At 59.8% G+C, this 21364-nt stretch overlaps 1 protein-coding gene across 3 annotated transcripts in view; it reads left to right on the top strand.

Annotated features, from left to right (window-relative positions):
- PARVB (parvin beta) overlaps nt 1–21303 on the top strand; it is a 105352-nt gene extending 84049 nt beyond the window's left edge. For all 3 annotated transcript variants that reach the window (XM_047867986.1, XM_047867987.1, XM_047867988.1), the window contains exons 9-13: nt 5494–5555; nt 8101–8169; nt 11951–12052; nt 16883–16955; nt 18449–21303. In XM_047867986.1, coding sequence (XP_047723942.1) covers nt 5494–5555; nt 8101–8169; nt 11951–12052; nt 16883–16955; nt 18449–18525 — 383 coding nt within the window. In that variant the 3' untranslated portion in view covers nt 18526–21303. The remainder of the gene's footprint in view (nt 1–5493; nt 5556–8100; nt 8170–11950; nt 12053–16882; nt 16956–18448) is intronic.
- Nucleotides 21304–21364: the final 61 nt, after the last annotated feature.

Here is a 21364-nt window from a genome sequence, read left to right on the forward strand (position 1 = left end):
GAAGCTCCTCGCTTTGGAGAAGATTTCAAAACACAAAGCCCTCCGCCCCCAAATCGCACGTTCTCCAGTGAGCGCAGCTGTTAGAAGGAAAAGTGGAGGGGCACCTGGGGGGCTTCGCGGGTTAAACGTCCGACTTCGGCCCCGGACATGATCTCACGGCTCGAGAGTTCAAGCCCCGGGTCGGGCTCCGTGCTGACAGCTCGGAGCCTGGAGCTGTTACGTCCTCAAGCTTTCTTAAGTAGGCCTTAAGCTGCCCTGGGGAAAATCCCAGTCTTTGCTGTTTTTTTTTTGAAGTAAGCAGTTCAGTCCTTTTTAAATGTCTTTATTATTTTTTAAAGAAGGGGAGAGAAAAGGAAACCCTCCGGTGCTGAGGGCAACGGGGCGACAGAGGAGCTCAGCTCGCGGGGCCAGCGAGGGCACCTGGGGCGGACACGTGTCATGGCAGCTTGGCCCCCGCTGCCTGGGCGGGGGACACAGTGTACCCTTGTGTCACCTCCCTGTCACTCCTGTGTGGGCTCAGACCTCCGTGGAACTGGGGAGGTACAGAGGTGATCAGAGCGGGCCCTTCAGACCGTTGTTAAGTGTCTTTGATTCTCTGCACGTTGTCACGTCCCTGTTTGGCGGGGGCCCAGTTGGAGGTTTGGGGGCCCTGGGGGGAGTCTGCTCGGCCGGGGGCAGAGGGGGTGGGAGCCCGGCCGAGAAGCCCCCGCGACCCTGCAAATGGCGCAAATGGGGTGCAGGACCGTGATGCCTTGGGAAAGGGCCAGGTGTCACAGTACAAGAACGGACCCAGCTGCTGTGCCGGTGGACACGGGGGACGTGTGAGCCTTCAGGGGCCGCGGAACCACGAGAAGCTGGTGGAGTTGTTGCTACTTTATGGGCTCGCCCTGCTTAGGAAGTGCGAGCAGGCTATTAGCGGGGGACAGGCTGTTAGTTCCGCCCCCAGCTCCGGCTTCTGCTGGCGCAAGCTCCGAGGTCCCCTGGGTACCCAGATGGCAACCTTGGCCGCAGCTGGGCCTCCGCTGGCTCTTCTCCCGTGGGACCCTCGGGGTCCCCGACAGCCCTTGGCCCACCGAGGTCTGACTCTCCTTCCCCCCCCCCCCCCCGGGTCCTGGTCCCTGGCTCACCCCTCGAGCTGGAGTCATACTTCCTAAAGCGCCCCCCAACCCCTCACTCTCCTTCTTACCCCCTACCTTGGCTTAAGCTAAAGCCACAGCCCTCGAAGTGGCCCCCAGACCCTCTCAGACCACCCCTTCGCACACCCCTGGCCTCCTCCCTCCCCCGGCCTGTCTGCCTCCTGTGACGCCCCCCCACCCCCACCCTCCAGCTCTTGCTCTTGGAATGCTCTCCCCCTGGATTCCCCCACGGCTCACTCCCCAGCTCCTACCCAGGAGGCCCTCCCTGACTGCCCTGCCCCCACCCAGCCTGTCTCTTCGCTCCCCTCGCTGGTGCTCCCAGGGAGCTGCCACTACCCTGCAGGCTCGGGGAGCCCTCGGCGCCCTCCTTCTGTGCCTTCACACGAGGCCTCTTGAACTATAAGCATCCTTTGGGCTGGAGCTGTGTCGTCCTCAGCGTGCATCCCCCTGCAGCCTCCAGCCCTGGGCTGCAGACCTGCCGGGAGCTTCCAGAATACCAGGTGGACCCTCCTTGGCTAATGCCTGCCCGCTGGGCTTTGCGGGGGGCGGGGGGGGGGGTCCTGTTCAGCACCTGTTTTTCACCTGGGCGCTCTGAGCTCGGGAGGGAAGGGGGTCGCCCTGCCCCCCCCCCCCCCCCCCCCGCCAGGCCCCCCTTCCATGAGTCACCACTGTCCTGGCTGAGGTGGGCTGGGAGGCCCTTCTCCCCAGAGGAGCTGGGAGCTGCTGCTTGGTCTCCATGGCAACAGGCTTGCGGGCTGCCTCTCCTCCGTGGCGGCCCCTCCCCTGCCCTGGGCTTCGGGACAGGGGAGCAGCTCTCCTCTACCCATCTCCTCCTCACCTCCCTCCCTTCCTGCCGACAGAGCCCCCCCCCCCCCCGCCCCCACTGCAGCCCGACCAACCGAGCCACCTGTGCCCCTCCCGGTCACCACCCTCTGGGGCTCCTCGCCCTGCCCGACCCAATCCCTCTGAGCCTCCTTCCCAGGCCACGCTGTCTGCACCCCGCCCTGGCTTTCTTGTGCTTCTTTGTGCTTTCTGTTCCCTCTGTCTGGAATGCCCTTCCCCCTCCTCTTGTCCCAGCAAATCCCCGCTCGACCTCAGGCCTCCTGTGTGAGGCCTCCCTCAGGCCCCTGGCCCTCTGTCCCTGGGGGCCTCCAGGGACCAGGCCGATAACACCAAGGGGGGAGCGACGAGAGCATCAGGTGATGCTGTGACCCTCAGCCTGTGTGCCGGGTCGCGGGGCGGGGAGAGGGCAAACTGGGGAGCCCACACCCCCACTTCCGTGGGCGGCTCGTTGACGCCAGGTGGGAATGCGTGCTGTTTGCTGCAGCTTCCCTTTCTTTTAGACAAGCCAGAAATGCCCACTTATGTTTGAAAACTGTTAAACAGACAGCAAATCGGGATGAAAGTCAGTCTCCGCGGGGCGGGGGTTGACCTTGGACAGACAGGGGCATGTCCCGGTTGACTTGGCCTCTCTCTGTGTCCTTTCTGGCTCCTTGTGGGTTCCCGCTCTCTTTGTGCTGTACCTCAGTTTCCCCGTCTGCCTCCACCCAGCCTGTGCCCCTCCCAGGGCTTTACCTCTGTGACTGTCCCCAGAGTCTGCAGAGGGACACGAGGCTGGGGTGGGGCAGAGAGGGCAGCTGGGACGCTGAGGCAGTGGGCTTGTCCCTCTGTCCTCTGTTTCATTCCTACTCCAGCCGTGAGGTGAGGTAGGGACCGTCGTCACTCCCACGTTACGGAGGAGGAAACGGGTAGGGAAGGAAGCAACTTGCCCAAAGTCCGGGGCTTTGAAGTCGGGCGTCCGGGATTTGAAACGGGATCTATTTTCATTCCCGAGGCCAGGCTTCCCTCAGGGGTGCGGCGGAGGCTGGCCCGGCCGTGCTGTGGGGTGTCGCCCCTGTGCCCCCGGTGCAGGTAGGGGTGGCTCAGGGGCGGCAGGCCTCTGCACCCTCCCGTGGCGCCCCTGCACGCCTTCGCTCCATGAGCCCAGCGGTGGCCCAGCTAAATATACGCGGCTGACGTCAGGCTCTGCTCTGCTCCCTGGGTTTTTCTCAAGCTGCATTTAAAGTTTGTATTTTGCTTTGTAAAGATGTAGCTTTTCTCTGCCCCTCCTTAGCAGGCTGTGGTATTGAGCCTAATCTGATTTAAGGGATTAGAAAAATAACGTCCAGCCGCCTTCACAGAAGAGCTGGAGGAGGGGCCCCTGCAAGGCCGGGCCCTCTGGTTGCTGGTGGCTTTTAGGCAGGCGAAACCGGGTGGCCCTCTCCCCAAGCACACGCGCCCCGCCATGCGTGTGTTGTATACGTGCCATGCACACACACACACACACACACACACGTACACGCACCCCACACATGCATGTTTATATGCTACACACATACATGACCAAGGACCCCCCACGGGTGCTCATGTACACAACAGACTCTCGTGCACACACAAGCCCTTCCATCTCTCCCTTCCTCCTTGCCTCCCACCTTCCCTCTCCCCACCCCCGAGGCCGAGGAGGTCGCTACCTGGGCTGGGCTGCGAGTTGCCTCCCGGCACCCTCGGCCTTGGACTTGGAGCGCTCTCCTCTTAGGGCCAGACCGGGGGGAAGGACGGGGCCGCCTCCCCCAGGAAACCTGGTTCTCTGGCCGGCTTGGGTGTCGGCCTGCCTTCTGATTTCTCCCTCTCTCCCCCTCCGTGGGTCAGGCCGGGCAGTCCTGAAGCCGGCCCTGGGTCAGCTCTGGTTCTGGGCTCCCGGCCATCTCCAGACAGGCAGTGGAGACTTCCTGCTCCCACCCCACCTGATCCGGCTGGGCTCCGCAGCCCCCAGAACGCCGCGCTGGGGTTTGCCCCCAAGCCCATGCTAGTAATAGAGGACCTCTCTGCTGGCTGGGGTCCTCTGAGCATATGTTGCCCCAGGCACCTTCAGGGAACAGCTGGCTCCTGGAAGACAGAAGTCGGGGCCCCAGGGCCTTCCAGATGCCCTCCTCCCTTTCCCCCTCTACCCTGCCAGGGAACCCCCACAGCCCCGCATCCACTCTGAGGCCTCAGTCTCCCTGCCTGGGCTCCAGGGTGCAGCGGGCTCCGTCCTGCCTCCGTGAGGCCCCTGCCGTGGCAGCAACAGGCTAGAACCAGGTACCTGGCCCCCAGCCTGCCCTGCTCTCTCTTATCCATTGAGAGCCATGGTGACCTGGTCTCCATTGGCCTTAACGTCAGATGGGTTCTGTGTTGACTTGGAGGGCATGGCTGGGCTCTTGAGTAGCAGAGCGGGTTAGGGCTCTCCTGGAAGAAGGCAAATGGGTGGGACGTGATAGAACAGGCCGCCTCAGGCCCTGCAGATGTCCCCGCGGAGGGGGACACCCCCCAAAGAATTGCCGGGGAGGGATTCTGGAGCCGGGTCTCCTGGTTGGTTCATTTGCTCTGAGGCAGTGCAGGGAACCAGCGAGAAAGGTGTTTCAGCCAGCAAGGAGTTGAGAGGCCAGCAGATAATATCCAGCAGACACGTAAACGTTAGATGTCCTTTCAAGTAGTGATCGAGTGTTACAGGCAGCCCACGAGGGTCAGAGGACAGAGAGCGGGTGTGGGGCCCTCTTCTGGATGTGGATGGTCACGGAAGGCTCTCCGGGGGAGTGATATCTGAGAGCAACCTGAAGGAAGTATGGCAGGTGGACAGCGGGTGCAAAGGCCCTGTGGTGGGCCTATGAGGGAGGAGCGGCCTGGAAGCCAGGGAGGGTGCGTGTGTTGGGTGGGGAGGGGTGACTGTGCCTGCTGGATCCCATGGGGCACGGGAGAGGGAGCGAGCGACAAGAAGCTATTGGAGAGTTTCGGTCAGGGCAGGGATCGGGAGGGGCAAGAAATGACCCAGTCTACCCTTTAAAGGGCTCGCTGTACCTGCTAGGAGCAGGGATGGGAGGGCTGGGAGTAGAGGAGGGAGGCCAGGTAAGGAGGAGGCCGCCGCCACGTGAGGGCAGTGGGGCAGGCGTGGGGCTGGTAGCCGGGCTGCTGGGGAGACGCGCTCAGAGGCTCCAGCGACATTTACTGGTACGCGTGGCGAGTGGGGGGAGAGAGAGGCAGACAAGGATTCCTGGAGTCTGAGGATGTGATGGGGGCGGGTGTTCAAGTGCCGCCCGTGAGCTCCATGTTGCAAGACAGAAACTGACTTAGAGGAAGCATCTTTTCCTTGATTTTGTCCCTCATCTGTGCCTGCCCTCGGGCTCTGGTGGGAATGAGGGGGATTCTAGGCGGGTGAGAGAGTCGGGGGGGCGGGACATCCCCGGGAGGCGGGCTCCGAAGCTGCCCGGTCCCCGGGGGTGGGCGGCCCGTGCGTTTCCATAAACCCCACCCTGTGTCTCTTCCCCTTCGCCTGTCCACGCAGAGCGGGATGCCTTCGACACCCTGTTCGACCACGCCCCGGACAAGCTCAGCGTGGTGAAGAAGGTAGGCTCTGGGCTGGGCTCTTTGCCTCTGTCTCCAGGCTTTTTTACAGCGTGAACTCGGTGCTGGGAAGAAGGTGGGAACACGTTTGCAATCTCTGAAATGTTTGCCACATGGATTGAAGTGTAATTATAGGCAAAAACGTAACTACAGTGCATAAAATTAGCCCCTTTTAACTCAACATCTCCGCTCCCCGGGCGTCTTCCTGCCCACCCCGCCCGCTCCTGTTGAGTGAATTATCCCGCCAGTGCCACCGTGGCGCCTCGTTCCGACTCGGGGCTCTTTCTCAACGTGGGAATGTTTTCAAGCATGTCCACCTGCTGGTTCTTGCAGGCCTCGTGGCCATGAAGCTGTATTCACAACCTGCCCGGTAAACAGGCAGGCCTTTGAGCTGCTCTGTGCGTGCACTTGGCCCCCACTGCCACGCTGGAGCGCAAGGAGAGGCCCCCTCCCCGCTCCGCCCCCAGCCCAGGCAGCCTGCGCGTAAGACCCTGGATATGGAACAAACCGGGCCAACCGAGACTGGAGTCAGGGGCTGGGGAATGACGAGCTCCCAGGGGCATCCGCCAGGAGGGATTGTTCTCGCCCAGAAGGAATCGAGACCCAGCCCACTGGAGTTCTCTGAGCGCCTGCAGACGCCTCCCTCGGGAGGCAGTGGGAGGGTGGATGCGCTTTCCGCCTTCCTGTGAAATCCAAGGAGCAATCGTTTCTGCCCTTGACGTGGGGGAGAGAGCGCTTTGTCTGGGACAATTTCCCAGAACAGGTTTCTTAATGCAGGACTTCTCAGGGCCTTTAATATGCTGCCGTGCATTGGAATTCTCCAAGAGGGGGCTTAGTAGGGAGCATTTTCCAAACTTGTTTGTCGATAGTGACATCTATTGATCCATTTATTTTGTTAAATGCATTAAATTAAATTCCTATGGAGCCCACTTTTGGAAAATGCCGGTCCAGCCTGGGACCATGAGATTATGAGTTCTTGGAAGCACTTTGCAAAAGGCTGGCACAACCATCCCAGTGGTCCTTCTGGGGCGGAGCCTTCTTAGCGTCCTTGGGTCACGAGTGGCCCGCCTTGGGGCCTCAGAGCAGTGCCCCTCCCCCCTCCCCCTGCCACATCTGGCCCCCGGCAACCCTGACAGAACCGTCTGGATGCACAGGGAGATTCAAATCTGGCCGCCCCATCTATCAACTGCGTGGCCTGAGGCAGACGATAACCCGTACCTCAGTTTCCCCATCTGTCAGGGCCAAGGGCTCCCTCCCCTCTCCGGGGCTCTGTGAGAGCGGAATCTATTCAGGTCCAGCAGAGGCCTAGCACGAAGTGTGTCAGCTATCGCTGAGTACGTGTGGTGTAAGGTTCAACTTTCAGTAGATAGGCTATTAATTCGTTCTTTGAAAAGCCATAGTTTGGGGCCCTGGGGACCCCAGTGATGACCAAGACCAAATCCTTTTATCTGCCTGACACCTGACGGCTTCCTGCTTCCAGCCCGGCCCTTCCCCACCCCCCACATCGAGAGTGGCCGTGTTAGTGGCTGCCAGTACCCCAGAATAAAAGCCGGGAGACCCTGCCCCCCTCTCCGGGGTCACCCCTCCTGCCCTCTTCCATCCCGTCACATTCAGCTGCAGCCTGAAGACCCCAGAGTGTTCGCGGCCTGGGTGCCCGCTCTGCCCACCCCCCACTCCCATCTCCCATCCGGCCTGCCCCCTCCCCTGCCCACTCAAAGGCTCCCTCCTCTGGCATCCTCGGGGGGCCGGAGGGGGGGGTCCACACGCCTGCCTCTGTGCCCAGCAGACCTTCCCGTCTTTCACATGCTCCGCTCTGGCCCTTGATTTCTCTTGTCGCCTCCACCAGCTGTGTAGGGAGAATCCTGCCACAGGCGTATCCAGGCGGCCTCCCCCCCCCCCGCCCCGTCTTACGGTCTTCGTGTCCCCAACGCCAAAGTGCCTGGCACGTAGCGGCTGCTCAGTAAATCTGGGGAGCACGGATGAGGACACGGCATCGTGTCTGGGGTGGGGCTGGTGTTGAGTCCCCATCGGTGTTGGGATTTGCTGGCTGAGAAAAGTGACAGGTGACAAGTTGTCAACGTTTGCTGGCGAGAAGTCGGTGGCCCTGCCTCCTTGTGATCAAGCTTACTGAAGTGTCCTGAAACTGACGAGTGTGACCCCTCTCAGCCTTTGGTCGTTCGAGGTCACATCTAGGATACATTTAAAAATGTACTCATCTTCCCCTGATGGTGTTATCCTTCTGAAGGGCGCTGAGGATTCTTCTCGAGGATTGTTAACTACGTGTGTGTGTTTGGGGGGGGGGTGCTGGGGGGGGGTTGGTGGATAGAGATGTGAGTTTTCTCCTCCAGCTGGGATAGATTTAAGCTTTATTCCATTAAAACTGAGGGTCGCTATAAGAACGTATCATTTCCCACATGAGCCTTTTATTTTAGCAAACAGATTAGGGAAGCGTCTTACAAAGCCAGTGACGGCCAGTGTCACGGCCGTCCCATTGGACGGGGGGTACATCTCTTGCTCACGGTTCCTGTCTCTCTCTCTGCCTTGACAGTCTCTCATCACATTTGTGAACAAGCACTTGAACAAGCTGAATTTGGAGGTGACGGAACTGGAGACCCAGGTGAGCAGTGTTTGGGTTGAAGCATGTGTCCCCGTTTTCGGATCCCGGGTGGGCCATGTGAGCAAGGCCGGTGCCACCTTGTTCGTCTGCAAGGAATGCTCACCCCACAGCCGGAAGAGCTGGCCCCCGCCGCTCTGGCCTTCTCTCGGGGCCTCTGTCCTAATTTCCTGGGGCTACTGGAAGAAAGAGCCCCAGACTGAGTGGTTTCTACCTGAGACATTTACGTCCTCACGGTCCTGGAGGCTGGATGCCCCAGATCAACGTTGGGAGGGTTGCTTCCTCCTGAGGCTGTGAGGGGGGCTCTGTGCCAGGCCTCTCCCCAGCTGCCCGGTGGAGCTGCTGGTGATTCTTGGCTTCCGTCGGGTGATAGATGCCTCACCCCATCGGGTTATAGATCTCTGCCTTCATTGTCACATGGCATTCCCCCGTGTGCGCGTCTGTGTGTCCAGATTTCCCCTTTTAGTAAGGACACGGGTTAGGTTGGATTAGGGCCCGTTCTAGTGACCTCATCTTTAACTCAAGTTACTTTGGTAGTGACTATTTCCAAATAAGGTCATGTTCACGGCTTCTACGGGTTAGGACTCCCAGCACATCATTTAGGGACGCACAATTCAACCCGTAACACCCTCTGACTTGCCACCCCCGCCCCCCCCGCTTCCCCAGCCCCCTGCCGAAGGGCATTTGCACGTGCAGGTTTTTCAGTTTAGAACATTCCATCCCCCACCCCCCGCTTCTGTTCTCCATCACTATCCTTATTGAGCAAGTGCTCACTGAATACCTGTCCAGTGAGTGTGCACAAAATAGGGCTTCTGCAGGAAGTATATAAAATATACTCCCCCACGCCCTCGGAGCTAATCACATAGCGAAAATATGTTTCGAGGACTCAGCGGGCATTAAGCACAAAATATAATTTTCCCAGGATTAGCTGGGTGCTTGAATTTGTGGAGTCTTTATAAAGTTCTCGGTACAGATTCCTCCCACCCACCGCTGATCCTCTTAAACCCCTGGGTGATTGCCTCCCTCCGTTCCTGTCTGTTTCTTTACCTTTTCTCATTTGCTTTCCTAATTAAAAAAGTAATTCAGGTTCATTGTGGAATGTCTGAAAACGCAGATAAGCAAAGCAAATAAAAATCACTCCTAATCCCGACACCCAGAGATCGCTGTGCTGAGGGTTTCGTTCCGGACCTTTCTCTGCACGGCTGGCTAATCGTGGACAGTGCGGGTCCGTATGGGAAAGCCAAACGGTCCGTTTCTAATGAGTGTGTTTATTTGCGCACTGTTTGCAGAGACATTCATTGTTGTTGCAGTTTACGGACACTGCAACCCTCGCCTCTCAGTATTTGCTGTTCGGTCCATCAGCAGTCCCGAAGTGTCCTAACACGTCATCCTTTGTCCCTCCCCGTCTGCCCCCTTCATCGTCTCCAGACCTCACTAACCACAGTTCACGGTTGATGTGTATTCTTCCAGATGGCTCTTACGCATAAATGTATTTTTTTTTAACAACAACATATGATACTGTGCAGCTCTCTTGTGATGTGGTTTTCGTTACTTAATTTATTGCCGGCATCTTTTGGTTGGAGCCTGCCTAATCGTCCTCCCGTTGCCTGGTCTGTCTGTCCACACGTGTCGCCTCTGGGGACTGCCTTCTGTTCTGTCCTGGGGCTGCAGCGTGCTTCATTGAGGCAGCTCCTCATTGCCGCCTTGTGCTGGGCCGTGGGGAGCTGTCTGCACACAGCTCTTGGTCTCCTTCTCTGGGACGCGCTCCTGGAAATGGGGCCGTTGGAGCAAAGGCGGTGACGCTTTGAGGGCCCAGGAAGGTTTGCGCGCCTGAACATCATGGGCCGTGCTAGCCATTCCCGGCTGTCACTTCCCTGATGGCCCACGCACCAGGATCGGTCACCGGACGTCCGGACTGAGACATTCTCTTCAATTTGCATTGATCTTTATTTACTCGGTATCCACCCCCCCCCCCTTTTCTTCCTATCACTACACTTAGCGTAATATCTGAAAAGTATTTTTAACCACTCCCTGGCCCAGCAGAAAAGATCACTGGCCATAGAAAGGCAGGGAACTGTTTTCTTTTGTTGCAGTGGAATCCGGGTATTTGTTTTAATGTTTTATTTATTTTTGAGAGAGACAGAGAGCAGGGGAGGAGCAGAGAGAAAGAGAGAGAGAGAGGATACAAAGTAGGCTCTGTGCGGACAGCACAGAGCCCAACGTGGGGCTTGAAACTCACAAACCGCGAGCTCATGACCTGAGCTGAAGTCGGACACGTAACCGACTTCACCCAGGTACCCCGTTTTTTTTTTAAGTTTATTTATTTTTGATAGAGAAAGAGAGAGGGAGCGCCAGCAGGGGAGGAGCAGAGGTGGGGGGCAGAGGATCCAAAGTGGGCTTTGCTCTGACAGCTCAGAGCCCAAGGCGGGGCTTGACCCGCTCAGTCAGTTGATCGTCCAACTTCAGCTCAGGTCACGATCTCGCGGTCCGTGAGTTCGAGCCCCGCGTCGGGCTCTGTGCTGGCAGCTCGGAGCCTGGAGCCGCCTTGCGATTCTCTGTCTCTCCCTCGCTCTCTCCGCCCCTCCCCCACTCGTGCTGCCTCTGTGTCTCTGAAAATAAATAAATAAACTTAAAAACGAACTTCCGTCTTACACGATGACGTGAGTTCCGGGAACAGACAGCAGTGATGGTCGCACGCGGTGCGAACGGACTCCGTGCCGCTGAGAAGCGGTCAAAATGGCAGATTTCACGTTATGTGTATTTTCCCGCCATGAAAGAGGACGCGTCCACAACATCCAAACAAAGAAGTGTCTCGTTCCAATAGGTGCCGCGGCCTGTCGGGACAGCACAGGCTCAGACACCCGGAGGCTGGGGTCCTCACAGGGCTGGCCCCACAGGGGACCCAGCAGGTCTCGACCCTTCAGAGACGCCATGTCTGTCCTCTGTGGGGATGGCCAAGACCCCCCTCCCCGCCTCCCCCCGGGGCCTCCTGTGCCTCTCTTGTCCCCTCGCCCTCACTGGTCTCCGCCGCTTTCTCTTTCAAAGCTGGAGCTGCTCCCTGGCTTATTGGGGTGGGGGAGGGCTGTCTGCCAAAGACGGGGGTCTTTTGTTCTAGATGCCCGGTCCCCCTGCTGTGGGGGCAGGTGCTGCTGGGCCAGGGGGCAGGGAGAGGGGCTGGCTGGGGGTCTTGAGTGAGGGCCGCAGCCCGACCCAGTGCCACCGGCCTTCAGGGCCCGGCTAGGTGCCCACGTAGATGGACACACGGGAACTCTTCATCACCGGGGCTCGAGCGTGGGAAAGCCTTGTCTGGCGCCGTGAGCGCAGCTAGAAGTTCCGTCAGCTGCCAAGGTGAGCGGGCGGAACGGGGCAGCAAACCCCACGCCAAAGCGTAGGGCCCCCCGCCCCTCACGGGTGGGTCACGGCGGCAGCTGACTCACCCCTGCCGGGGCTGCCCGGCCCGCCCTCTCGTCTGCATGCCAACCCTGAGAGATGGGGGGCAGTGTTCCACCAGGGGCAGCGGTGGGGGGCGGGTCTAGCAGCCGGGCCGTCCGTTTCTAGCGCCATGGCCCTGACCGCGCGGACGTGCTGCAGCCCCAGACACCTGCATGGCCCCGTCAGTCCCGAGCCAGACGCTCTGCGCCCGGGGCCTTCCCCTGATGGCGGGTTCCGGCCCGAATGAGGGACGGAGCTCTTCCCTTAAGACGTCATCCTTCTCTTGAACGCGTGTGGAAGGTTTGCCCACCCCGTGTACAGCCCCGAAACCTCACCGAGTGCTTCTCTGCAGTTCGCAGATGGGGTCTACCTGGTGCTGCTCATGGGCCTCCTGGAGGACTACTTTGTCCCCCTGTACAACTTCCACCTGACGCCAGACAGCTTCGACCAGAAGGTACGTGTGTGCTCCCCGTCCTCAGAGTGTCCCGGGAATGTGCTCGTTACCAGGGCACCTCTGGCCCCAGCTGCTTCCCGGGTGCCGTTTTCAGTGGGGGCACAAGGTCCCACGGGGTGGCTCGGGCACCGTTGTCCCCCGGCTCCCCGTTCGTAGGCAGTTAACTTGCTTCTGCTTTTTTCCCATTAAAATAATAGGGGCATCTCGAACGTGTGTGAGTGTGTGTCCGTCCTTGTGGATTGTTTTCTAGGAAAATTCCCCAAATAGGATCATTTTGGCCCAGGGGCCTAACCTTTGGGGCACCTGGGGTGGCTCGGTCAGTTGAGCGTCTGACTCTTGATTCCGGCTCAGGTCACGATCCCAGGGTCGTGGGTTTGAGCCCCGCGTTAGAGTCCGTGCGAGCGTGGAGGCTGCTTGGGATTCGCCCCTCTCCCTCCGCCCCTCTCCCCGCCTCGCGCTTGCTTTCTCTAAGATAACAGAAAAAAGGGGCCCAACCCGTGAACGTGGGCCGCCGCGTCCCCTGTGTCACTGCTGTTTGCGGCCAGGCGTTTTTGCCTCCTGCTCAGGGCTTCCTGAAGTTCAGCCCCTCCAGACAGCGGCTCGTGCGTTGCCTTGCGAAACTTGGCTTGCGGGGCCGTTCAGATTGCTTTGGACTCCCAGGCGTCTGTCATCTTATTTTCCCAAAGCGCTAGACCCGTGAGTCAGAGAGGCGGACAGCGCCAGCGGGTGACGGCAGCCAGGGAAACATCCGACGGTGGGGCCGGGGCTCATCAGTCCGCGTGCTTCTGGCCACCTTGCAGGCCGCTCGCTCGCGGCCGAGTGTTGTTCCTGCCTTGCTGCCGAGACGGACTCAGAGCAGAGAAGAGAGGTCCTGGAACGTTTGAGCCCGCGCTGAACAGAGACAGCACGAGCAAGAGGGAGCAAGCAGAGCTCCCAGCAGGAAACAAGGGTGTCTGTGCTGTTGTTCCGGAAACGAGCGTGCAGATCACTTGCTGAAGAGGCTCCTGCGTTCCCAGGCCCGACGTGGCTGGTCGCAGACGCGTTGCTTCCTTTGTTCAGGTTCATGACGATGCTGGCACGCGTGGTTAATTGAGCCAAGTGGCTGGAACCGGGCTTCTTTCCGAGCTGAGGCTGTGCAAATGGCCGGGGCACCATCTCCCCAGCCCCGGTGTTACTCCCTTTGAAACAGGAGAGTTTTTGTTGGTTGCTGGCCTGGCCTGGGAGGCGTGAGAGGCCCGAGTGGCCGACCGCCTTCGCCCCTGCGTGAGAGCCGTGAGGGGAAGGCTGTGTCAGGGGACGGCGTCCGGCACGCCGGGAGCCCGAGGCGGGGGGCCCCTGGACGCAGCTCTGTGGGCAGGTGGAGCCCACCTTGGGGAGGATGCTGGAATTCTGGTGGATTCTTCTCTGGCACCCCTGCCCCCTCCCCCGGATCCTCTCCCTGCTCCTGGGGAGTGATGGTCACCACAGCAGCCACTAGCAAGTTCTTTGTGCGCTCGCCGTCTTTATTAGCCTCCTGGTCATCAGGACCAGCTCACGGGCAGTGGTGTCTCCCACGGCATAGACTTGTACTCGCTCTAGGCTGGGCCGTGCACCCAAGCTCTCCAGCACTGCGTGTAGATGGGCAGGTGGGCCGGGGCTGCTGGGGGACCACCCACAAAGTATCCTCTGGGGCCCAGACTCTGTGGGGCGCGTTTGCTCCAACCCTGAGAATGTAGCTTTCCAGGACGAGGGCGGCGGGCGCTATGGTTCAGTGAGCAAAATGAGAGATGTATCAAGGGCTGCTCTCCCCAAGCAGAGTGAGGACCTGTGTTTTTAAACAGTCGTACTGGATTTTAAAACATGAGACCAGACGGCTCAGACCCCCTAGGCTTCTGCACACAAACAGTACCCTTTGAACTGAGCCGTCGGTGCGACCAGTGGCTTTTTGTTGTTGTTGTTTTTTAATTGTTTTAATGTTTATTTTTTAGAGAGAGAGACAGAGACAGAGTGTGAGTCGGGGGAGGGGCAGAGAGAGCGGGAGACACAGAATCCGAAGCAGTGCCAGGCCCTGAGCTGTCAGCAAAGAGCACGACGCGGGGCTTGAACTCACGGACTGTGAGATCGTGACCTGAGCCAGAGTCAGATGCTTAACTGAGCCACCCAGGTGCCCCTTTTTGTTCTATGATCTTCCTCTGTGGTGGCCACTTTGCTGAGTACCCTGTGCCCATCAGTTACCTTTCTGGAAGACTCCACGGCATCCCTTTCTGTGGGGACTGCAGTGCATCCTGGAGATTCAGCGGTGGTTCTTAACAGGCGTTCTCAGAGTGCTCCTTTCCTTCTGTCCCCCCATCTGATTCTCTCCCTCTGGACAAGGAAACAGAATCTCAAAAGGGCTGAGACACAGCCCAGGCTCACACAGTCAGCAGGGCAGAGCTGGAAGAGTCCACTCCTATTCTGGAACCTTCTATTCCTCCGTCACTTGGCCAGGTTTTCAAAAATCCTTTGAATTGCAGCGAGAAAGGATTGCGGGGCGTCCTGGCCGTGTGGAGGGCTCCCAGGGGCAGCGTGGGGCTTTGGGGCACGGCTGTTAGCTTTTCTGTCTGCCCCATTCCGGGGGCCCGGGCTCAGGGGGGGCTTCTCTGCGGGTAGGAAAGGTCAGTGGCGGCGACGGCGTGTCTGAGACGAGAGTAGGGTGGTGGTGACTTCCTATCTGGCAGTTTCCTCAGACTGAGAAGGAAGCGGGAGGAAACTTGCCCTGCTGAGCCCAGTAGCTGCAGGGTAGGGGGTCTGGGCAGGAACTGCTCTCTGCAGGAGCACTTTCGAGGAGCCGTCTCTCTCTCTCTCTCTCTCTCTCTCTCTCTCTCTCTCTCTCGGAGTCTCGGGTCAGGTCCCGCTGTGTGGCGAACGGGGACACTCGTCCTGTTCGTTCCCGGCCTCTGCTCGGGAAGGACCCTCGGGCCTGGAAGAGGCCGTGAGAAGATGTCCCGAGTCGGGCCGCTCGAGGAGCCTTCCAGACCCAAGTCTTCTTCCTGTCTCTCCCTCTCTGCCACCCTGTCTCCGTCGCGACTCCAAGCCTCTTGTGCCCGTGTGGAGTAGGCGGGCTGGACGGTGCCGGCCAGCGTGGGAAGGGGCACGGATCTGAATCCTGCCTCCGACTCGTCCAGCCCCGAGCCTCGCTTGGCACAGGCCTCCTAACCCATCTCAGCCCCGGGGCCTCCTTCGCAAAGTGGCCGGGACATAGCCCACAGCCCTCCTCCGGGCCGGCTCCGTGCACCTCGGGCTGGGCGTCCGACATCCTGCCTGGCCTTCCCGTTTGGCCTTTTCCGAAGGCCTCGGGAATGGCCCGGGACCCTCCGGCCCCCTCCATCTGGCCATTTGCAACCCCGCCCAGCCCTGGGTGTGAACGGCCTGTCCCCTCATTGGACCCCTCCCCGCACTGGATGCCTCCCCACACCGGGCCCGTCCCCGACCTGGGCCCCTCCGCCTGCCAGTGCTGCTGGGGGGCCCTAGAGGCCCCTCCACGGTACCCCCAGGCTGCTGTGGGTTTGCCAGCTGAGGGTTATTTTGTCACACATCTTTTTCCTGGTTAATTATTAAAACTAAGTAAAATGCTCATGTTTCTGGTTCACTTACACTGAAATCCTGAAGGTGTTACTGTGGAAAGGATGCTTGATTACTCAGAGCCCCGGGGTCCTCTCCAGCTCTGACTCTGCTCTGTGTTTTATTTTTGGTGCCCCCTCGTCCGATCTCTAACAACCTTTGCGCTCAGGAGACGGCTGGCTGTGCTTTGGTCACCCTGCGTCTCTGGGATCCAGGTGGAGAAACACAGCAGACAGGGTGTTATTTTCAATCTCTTCACGACGTGTTAGCAGAACACAAGCTTTCAGCGTGCTTGCGGGCCGAGTGGGGCCTTTTCGTTTCGGGAAGATTCCACGTGGGGGTGGGGGTGGGGGCGGGGTCCGCCTTCCTGTGACATCCAGCAGGTGGAGGCCAGCACCAGGGGGCCCCGCGGCCTGTCACCTGCAGCCACCATTGTGCTGGCGTCAGTCCCAGCAGCGTCCCCAGTGCCTGCCTCGTGCCTGGGCCACCGCTGCCCCCGAGGCCCGTGTCCTGCCCAGCTACGCACACAGGCTCCGTGTGTGAGGCCCTCCCAGCACACGGTGGGTGGCCGCTCGGTGTGCAGGGCTGAGGGCCTCTGGGACGTGACTTGTCCTCTCTGAGCCTCATTTGTTTTTGTTTTTGTTTTTAATTTTTTTTTTCAACGTTTATTTATTTTTGGGACAGAGAGAGACAGAGCATGAACGGGGGAGGGGCAGAGAGAGAGGGAGACACAGAATCGGAAACAGGCTCCAGGCTCTGAGCCATCAGCCCAGAGCCCGACGCGGGGCTCGAACTCACGGACCGCGAGATCGTGACCTGGCTGAAGTCGGACGCTTAACCAACTGCGCCACCCAGGCGCCCCTCTGAGCCTCATTTCTAAAACAGGGTCACTGCCACTTCTCATCGTGTGGCCCTCAGCAGAGCCAGCCCTTGGGGACGCCCGAGCCCTTGAGGGCGGGTTTTGTGCCTTCCCCCCCTGCACCTCTGAGCTGCCTCTGATCACTGGTGAGGGCAGTGAGAACCATCTAGTAAACATCTCCACCCTTCCCTGCTCCCCCGCCCACCCCATGCCCTGCCCCTGCCCGCCCGTGCCCTGCCCTGGGCCGCTTGGGTCCCAGGGGATGTGCTGACTCCAGGGCTCCCTCTGGCCGTGTTTGTTCCCACCTCGTCCTTTCGGAAGAGAAGCAGCGGGCAGCCGGCGGGCCCGGGAGCGGCTGCAGAGCCTGACCCCTGCTCTTGCTTCCTGGGCAGGTGCACAACGTGGCGTTTGCCTTTGAGCTGATGCTGGACGGAGGCCTCAAGACCCCCAAGGCTCGCCCTGAAGGTAATGCCCTGCCCCCGGCCCTGCCTACCCCAGCCCCGGTGCCCCCCCCCCCCCCCCCGCCCCGTGCTCATAGCTTCGGGGACCAGGACCCGGAGGACTGTGCTGGTTTTTAGCAGCCCCTTGACTTGGAGGGCGTGGCCTCCGCCCACGAGCCTCAGGACCTTTGTCCCCCTGCGGGTGCCAGCCCTCAAGCTGAAGATGCTCTTTCCTGCCTTGAAAGGATATTAAAAGCTTGCTGCAGTCAGATGACTGTTGGGTTGATGTCCCTGACGGCCGGCAAAGGGCACGGCTTGTGAGCAGGGACGAGGCGCGATCATGCCGTGTGGGGGTCTGAATAGCCGCAGGGAGGCCCGGGGAGCCGGTGGTGTGGCCGCCCGAGCAGGGAGCCTGGGGGACCAGGAGCGGGCCTGGTGCCTTCCTCAGACCTGCCCATTCACAGAGGGCAATCGGGCCTGTTGGCCGCCTCCGGCTTGGTGGCTCCTGACCTCCCGTCGCTTGCAGCCGTGGCCGGCGGTGGGAGGGTGCCGGGGCCGAGGCCTCAGGACCGGGGAGCCCCTGGGAGCCCCGGGTGCCGGTGGGAGCCCCTGAGTTCATTCTGAGGGTGAACCGGCGGGCAGGCCGTTTCTCCTCTGCGAGTCTTGGCCTCCTGTGCCAAACGGGAAGGTGGGGGGCGGGGGGAGGGTTATGCCGGCGCCCTGCGCTTGCCTCCTGCTCTGACAAGCTGGGCTTGGAAACGCTCTGGGACTCCGTGTAAGGACAGCTGTTGGCTCACGGCAGCCCCTCAGCCTGCCTTCCGTAAGAGATGCTATTTTTGCTTCTGGGGTTGAGTCCCTGCAGGGGGAAAGCAAGGTGATCGTGCTCTGGCCCGACAAGGGGCTTTTGCATCCCTTGCCAGTTCTACGGGGGAACAGGACTGGGGCCCAGAGCAGGGATGTCACTTGTCTGAGGTCACAGGGCAAGTGAGGACACCCAAGTGCCCAACATCCAGGAGGACTGGTCCCTCTCCCACCAAAGAAGGCAGCCTAGACTTAGTAGGCTGTCGTATCCTCCGAGGGTCCTGCCGTGGGCTACCCCCGGCCCCGTCGCCTGACCTCGAGGGGGCAGGATGGAGTAGCAGCCCCCACCCCGCCCTGCCCCAGAATGCCCACCGTCGGTCCTGGCACCGGATGGCCCGTGGGAGTTGGACCCAGCAAGCATCCTTGGCTGTTGGAGACCCCGCACCACGTGGACACCACTGGTCCCCAGACCGGCCTCGCCGCAGACTCCGTCCCGGCCATCCCAGGCGCTCACTGAGCGGGCAGGTGGCCTGGGGGCCCCTGTGGCAGTCTGTGTCTCGGGACGGCGCTGCCCAGGGCGTCCCGGGTGTGGTGGCTGTCGGTCTTTAAGCCAAAGTGCTCCGCTGTGGACGCGACAGCTGCCCCGTGTGCTCCTGTGTGCTGGCACTCGGGCTCAGGTGTCCTCACCCCGCCCACGCTTTCTGTTTCCTTCCGCAGATGTGGTGAACCTGGATCTCAAGTCCACACTGAGGGTCCTTTACAACCTGTTCACCAAGTATAAGAACCTAGAGTGACCTCGGAGAGCAGCGGAAACCCCTGTGCAGGGCGGGGAGGCCCGCTGGCTTCCCCTCCGAGCCAGGGTTATCCCCGCCCCCACCCCCACTCCACCCGGCCCTTTCGGGTCGTTGCTCTCAAACTCCCTTGTGCAACTCCTGTAACTCTGCAGCGGGCAGGACCCTTGCGAGTCCGGGGTCCTGCGCTCCTGTCTCGTTTGTGGCTCCTCCGGTGCCCTGGTCGCACCCACACCTCCCAGCCCGTGGGAGGGACACCCTGCGATCCTCTGGACCCAGCGATGAACCGCCCCGGGCGGTGAGAACAGCATCAGTAGCTCTGCCCGAGCCGAGACTCAGCTGGACCGTTCTGGGGGAATCTCCATGGAAGCCAGACCTTTTCCGTAAAAAGCATTTTACGGTTTTAAAAACTGCTTTTAAAGTCCCAGAAACTTTTGATGGAACAGGAGGGCCTGTGCCGTGTTCTGCTTCTCGACCGGTGTTCTTTCATTCACTTTTTGCATGAACATCCAAGACCCAGATGACCCGCTGCCGTGGTGTGGGAGGAAGGATTTGCTGAGGCTATTTCTGTATTTCTTTTCTTCTTCTTCTTCTTCTCTTTTTTTTTTTTTTTTTTTGCGACAGCCAAATGGGTTGTGTTAGGAGCTACACCTAAAATGTTGCTCCATCCATCTCAGAGGCCCTGTTTGGGAATAGATGCGTTTTTCAAACTTCTAGAAAGGGGAGTCTATCAGCTTGCCAGGGGCTTCTAGAACAAGGTGCCACAGGCAGGGGGCTTAGGCAGCAGAAGTGGGTGGTCTCCCAGCTCTGGAGGCCAGAAGTCCCAACATCACGGTGTTGGCTTTTAGATGGCCGTCCTCCCCCCTGTGTCCTTGTGTCGTCGTCCCTATGAGTGTCTGCGTCCTGATCTCTTATAAGGACACCAGTCATAATGGATTAGGGCCCCCCCATGGGACCTCATGTTAACATATGGATCTCTGTATAGACCCTGTCTCCAAATACAGTGGCATTTTGAGGTACTCGGGGTGAGAGCTTCAACGTACGGATTCCAGGGGACACTGTTCAGCCCTTAATGGGGGGATATGAAGTGCTCCTCCCCCTCCTCCCGAGTGTGGCTTTCTAGAACCCTGCTGGCCTCTCCCGCTGGTCGCTTGGTGCCACCCGCCCTCCTCCCCTGTCCACCTTGGCTCAGGAGAGAAATAGGGCCGTCCTGCTGTCCGTAGGCACCGTCGAGCTGGTGTGTCCTACTAAATCGAATGCCAGTGCTCACGGCTCACAAAACGGCTTAATATTCTGGCTCAGCCCCGCTGCTTCCAGGCTGGGGCTAGTTTCAGAATCACCGTTTTGATGGAGGTGGTTTCCCAACGGGGGAAAGAAATAATTAAAACAGCATTACCGTGGTTCCTACGGATGCAGTGACATTAAAGATCCACGTTGACAAAATAGCCAAGGCTGGAAGGTTCCGTGCTGACTTCGTTACACGCCTAGAATGCCAGCATCCTGAAAGCCGTGGAGACCAGTCGTCCGGCCCCGTTCACAGGCAGGCTTGGCGAGGGTGATCCCTGGGGGCCCAGGGGGCTGAAAGGGGGTAGGAGTGGGGACACGGGATTTGGAAAGCACACGACCTTGGGGTTTTCAGCCCAGACAGGCTCCGCACCACGAAAGGGAGGAAATTGCCCTGGAAGGCAGGGGGGCTCCGCGTTCCCAGGCGACGAGCCCTCTTCAAGGCCTGTGTGTTTCTGGTCGGAGGGTAAGAGGGATACTAAGATCCGGGTCAACTATGAACAGGCACCTTGGCCTCACAGTGCTGACTGCTGAAGGTCGTGGGTCCGGCAAAAGATGTCACCGCTCCAAAGCGGTTTTATTCGAGTTGGATCAGGGGGGTGGAGGTGCCTTCCGCACACCTGTAAGGGGCCCTGGAGCTGTATGCACCTCAATTCCCTCCCTTCCCCGTCCAGTGAGAATCGGAGTTGAAAGCATAGCCTGGACATTTGCACGGTGGTGGGGGGGAGGGGTGCAGATGTGAGGCGGAGGGCAGGGCCACCTCTGGGGACGGTCCCCCCTCCTCTGATCAGCCCCATTGGCCACACTGGGGCATCTTCTTGGGGTGACGGGCAGCAGAAGCAACTTTCCTTAATCCCGGAAAGTTCTAGAACCCTTCCTCAAGTGACCCACATTTTCAGTGAATTGTGTTTCCATGAAGGAGGCCCCTCCACAGGAACTAAGGAAAAGCCAGCTCGTTTGCGCCCGAGTGGCGATGGCTCAGGGTCTCCGGGGCCCGAGTGCGGGGTCGGGCGGGGGTGGTGAGCTGGTCACCTTTGATCCTTCTCCGGGTGACTTTTGTTCGCGTCCTCCGCCGGCCACGGGGAAGCCGCCTGCAGCTTCATTTCCCTTGTGGCAACCGCGGGGTATCCTGTAGGCCGAGCCCCGTGTGCCCCAGTGTCCTAACTGCATGTGACAGAGAGCTGTGTTTTAAAGGAACCAGATGCTTTTTTCAGCCCCTTCGTGTGCCAGTGTTTCACAGTCTTTTTAATTGTTTGAAGCCATGTCTGTTTTGGGTTTCTGGATATTAAAGAAAAGCCGCTAAAACCCTGGCTGTGCTGTTATGCTGCCCGCCTGGCTGGCCGCGGGAAACTGAGGCTTTTCCTGAGTGCCGCTGGCCAGCACCCTCTATGCAAACCTGATCTGTCCTAAGCCGGAGACTCGTCAGGAGGGTGCCAGGAAGTGCCAACAGTGTGCTGTTATTTATTCCAATAAAGAACTCGAGAGCGTGGGGCCGTCCGCTGCTTGTGTCTGGTGTTTCTCTCCTGCGCTTAGGGGTCATCAGTTCGCGCCAGCCCGG

The sequence above is a fragment of the Prionailurus viverrinus genome, chromosome B4, assembly GCF_022837055.1.
Source record: "Prionailurus viverrinus isolate Anna chromosome B4, UM_Priviv_1.0, whole genome shotgun sequence".
NCBI lineage: Eukaryota > Metazoa > Chordata > Mammalia > Carnivora > Felidae > Prionailurus > Prionailurus viverrinus.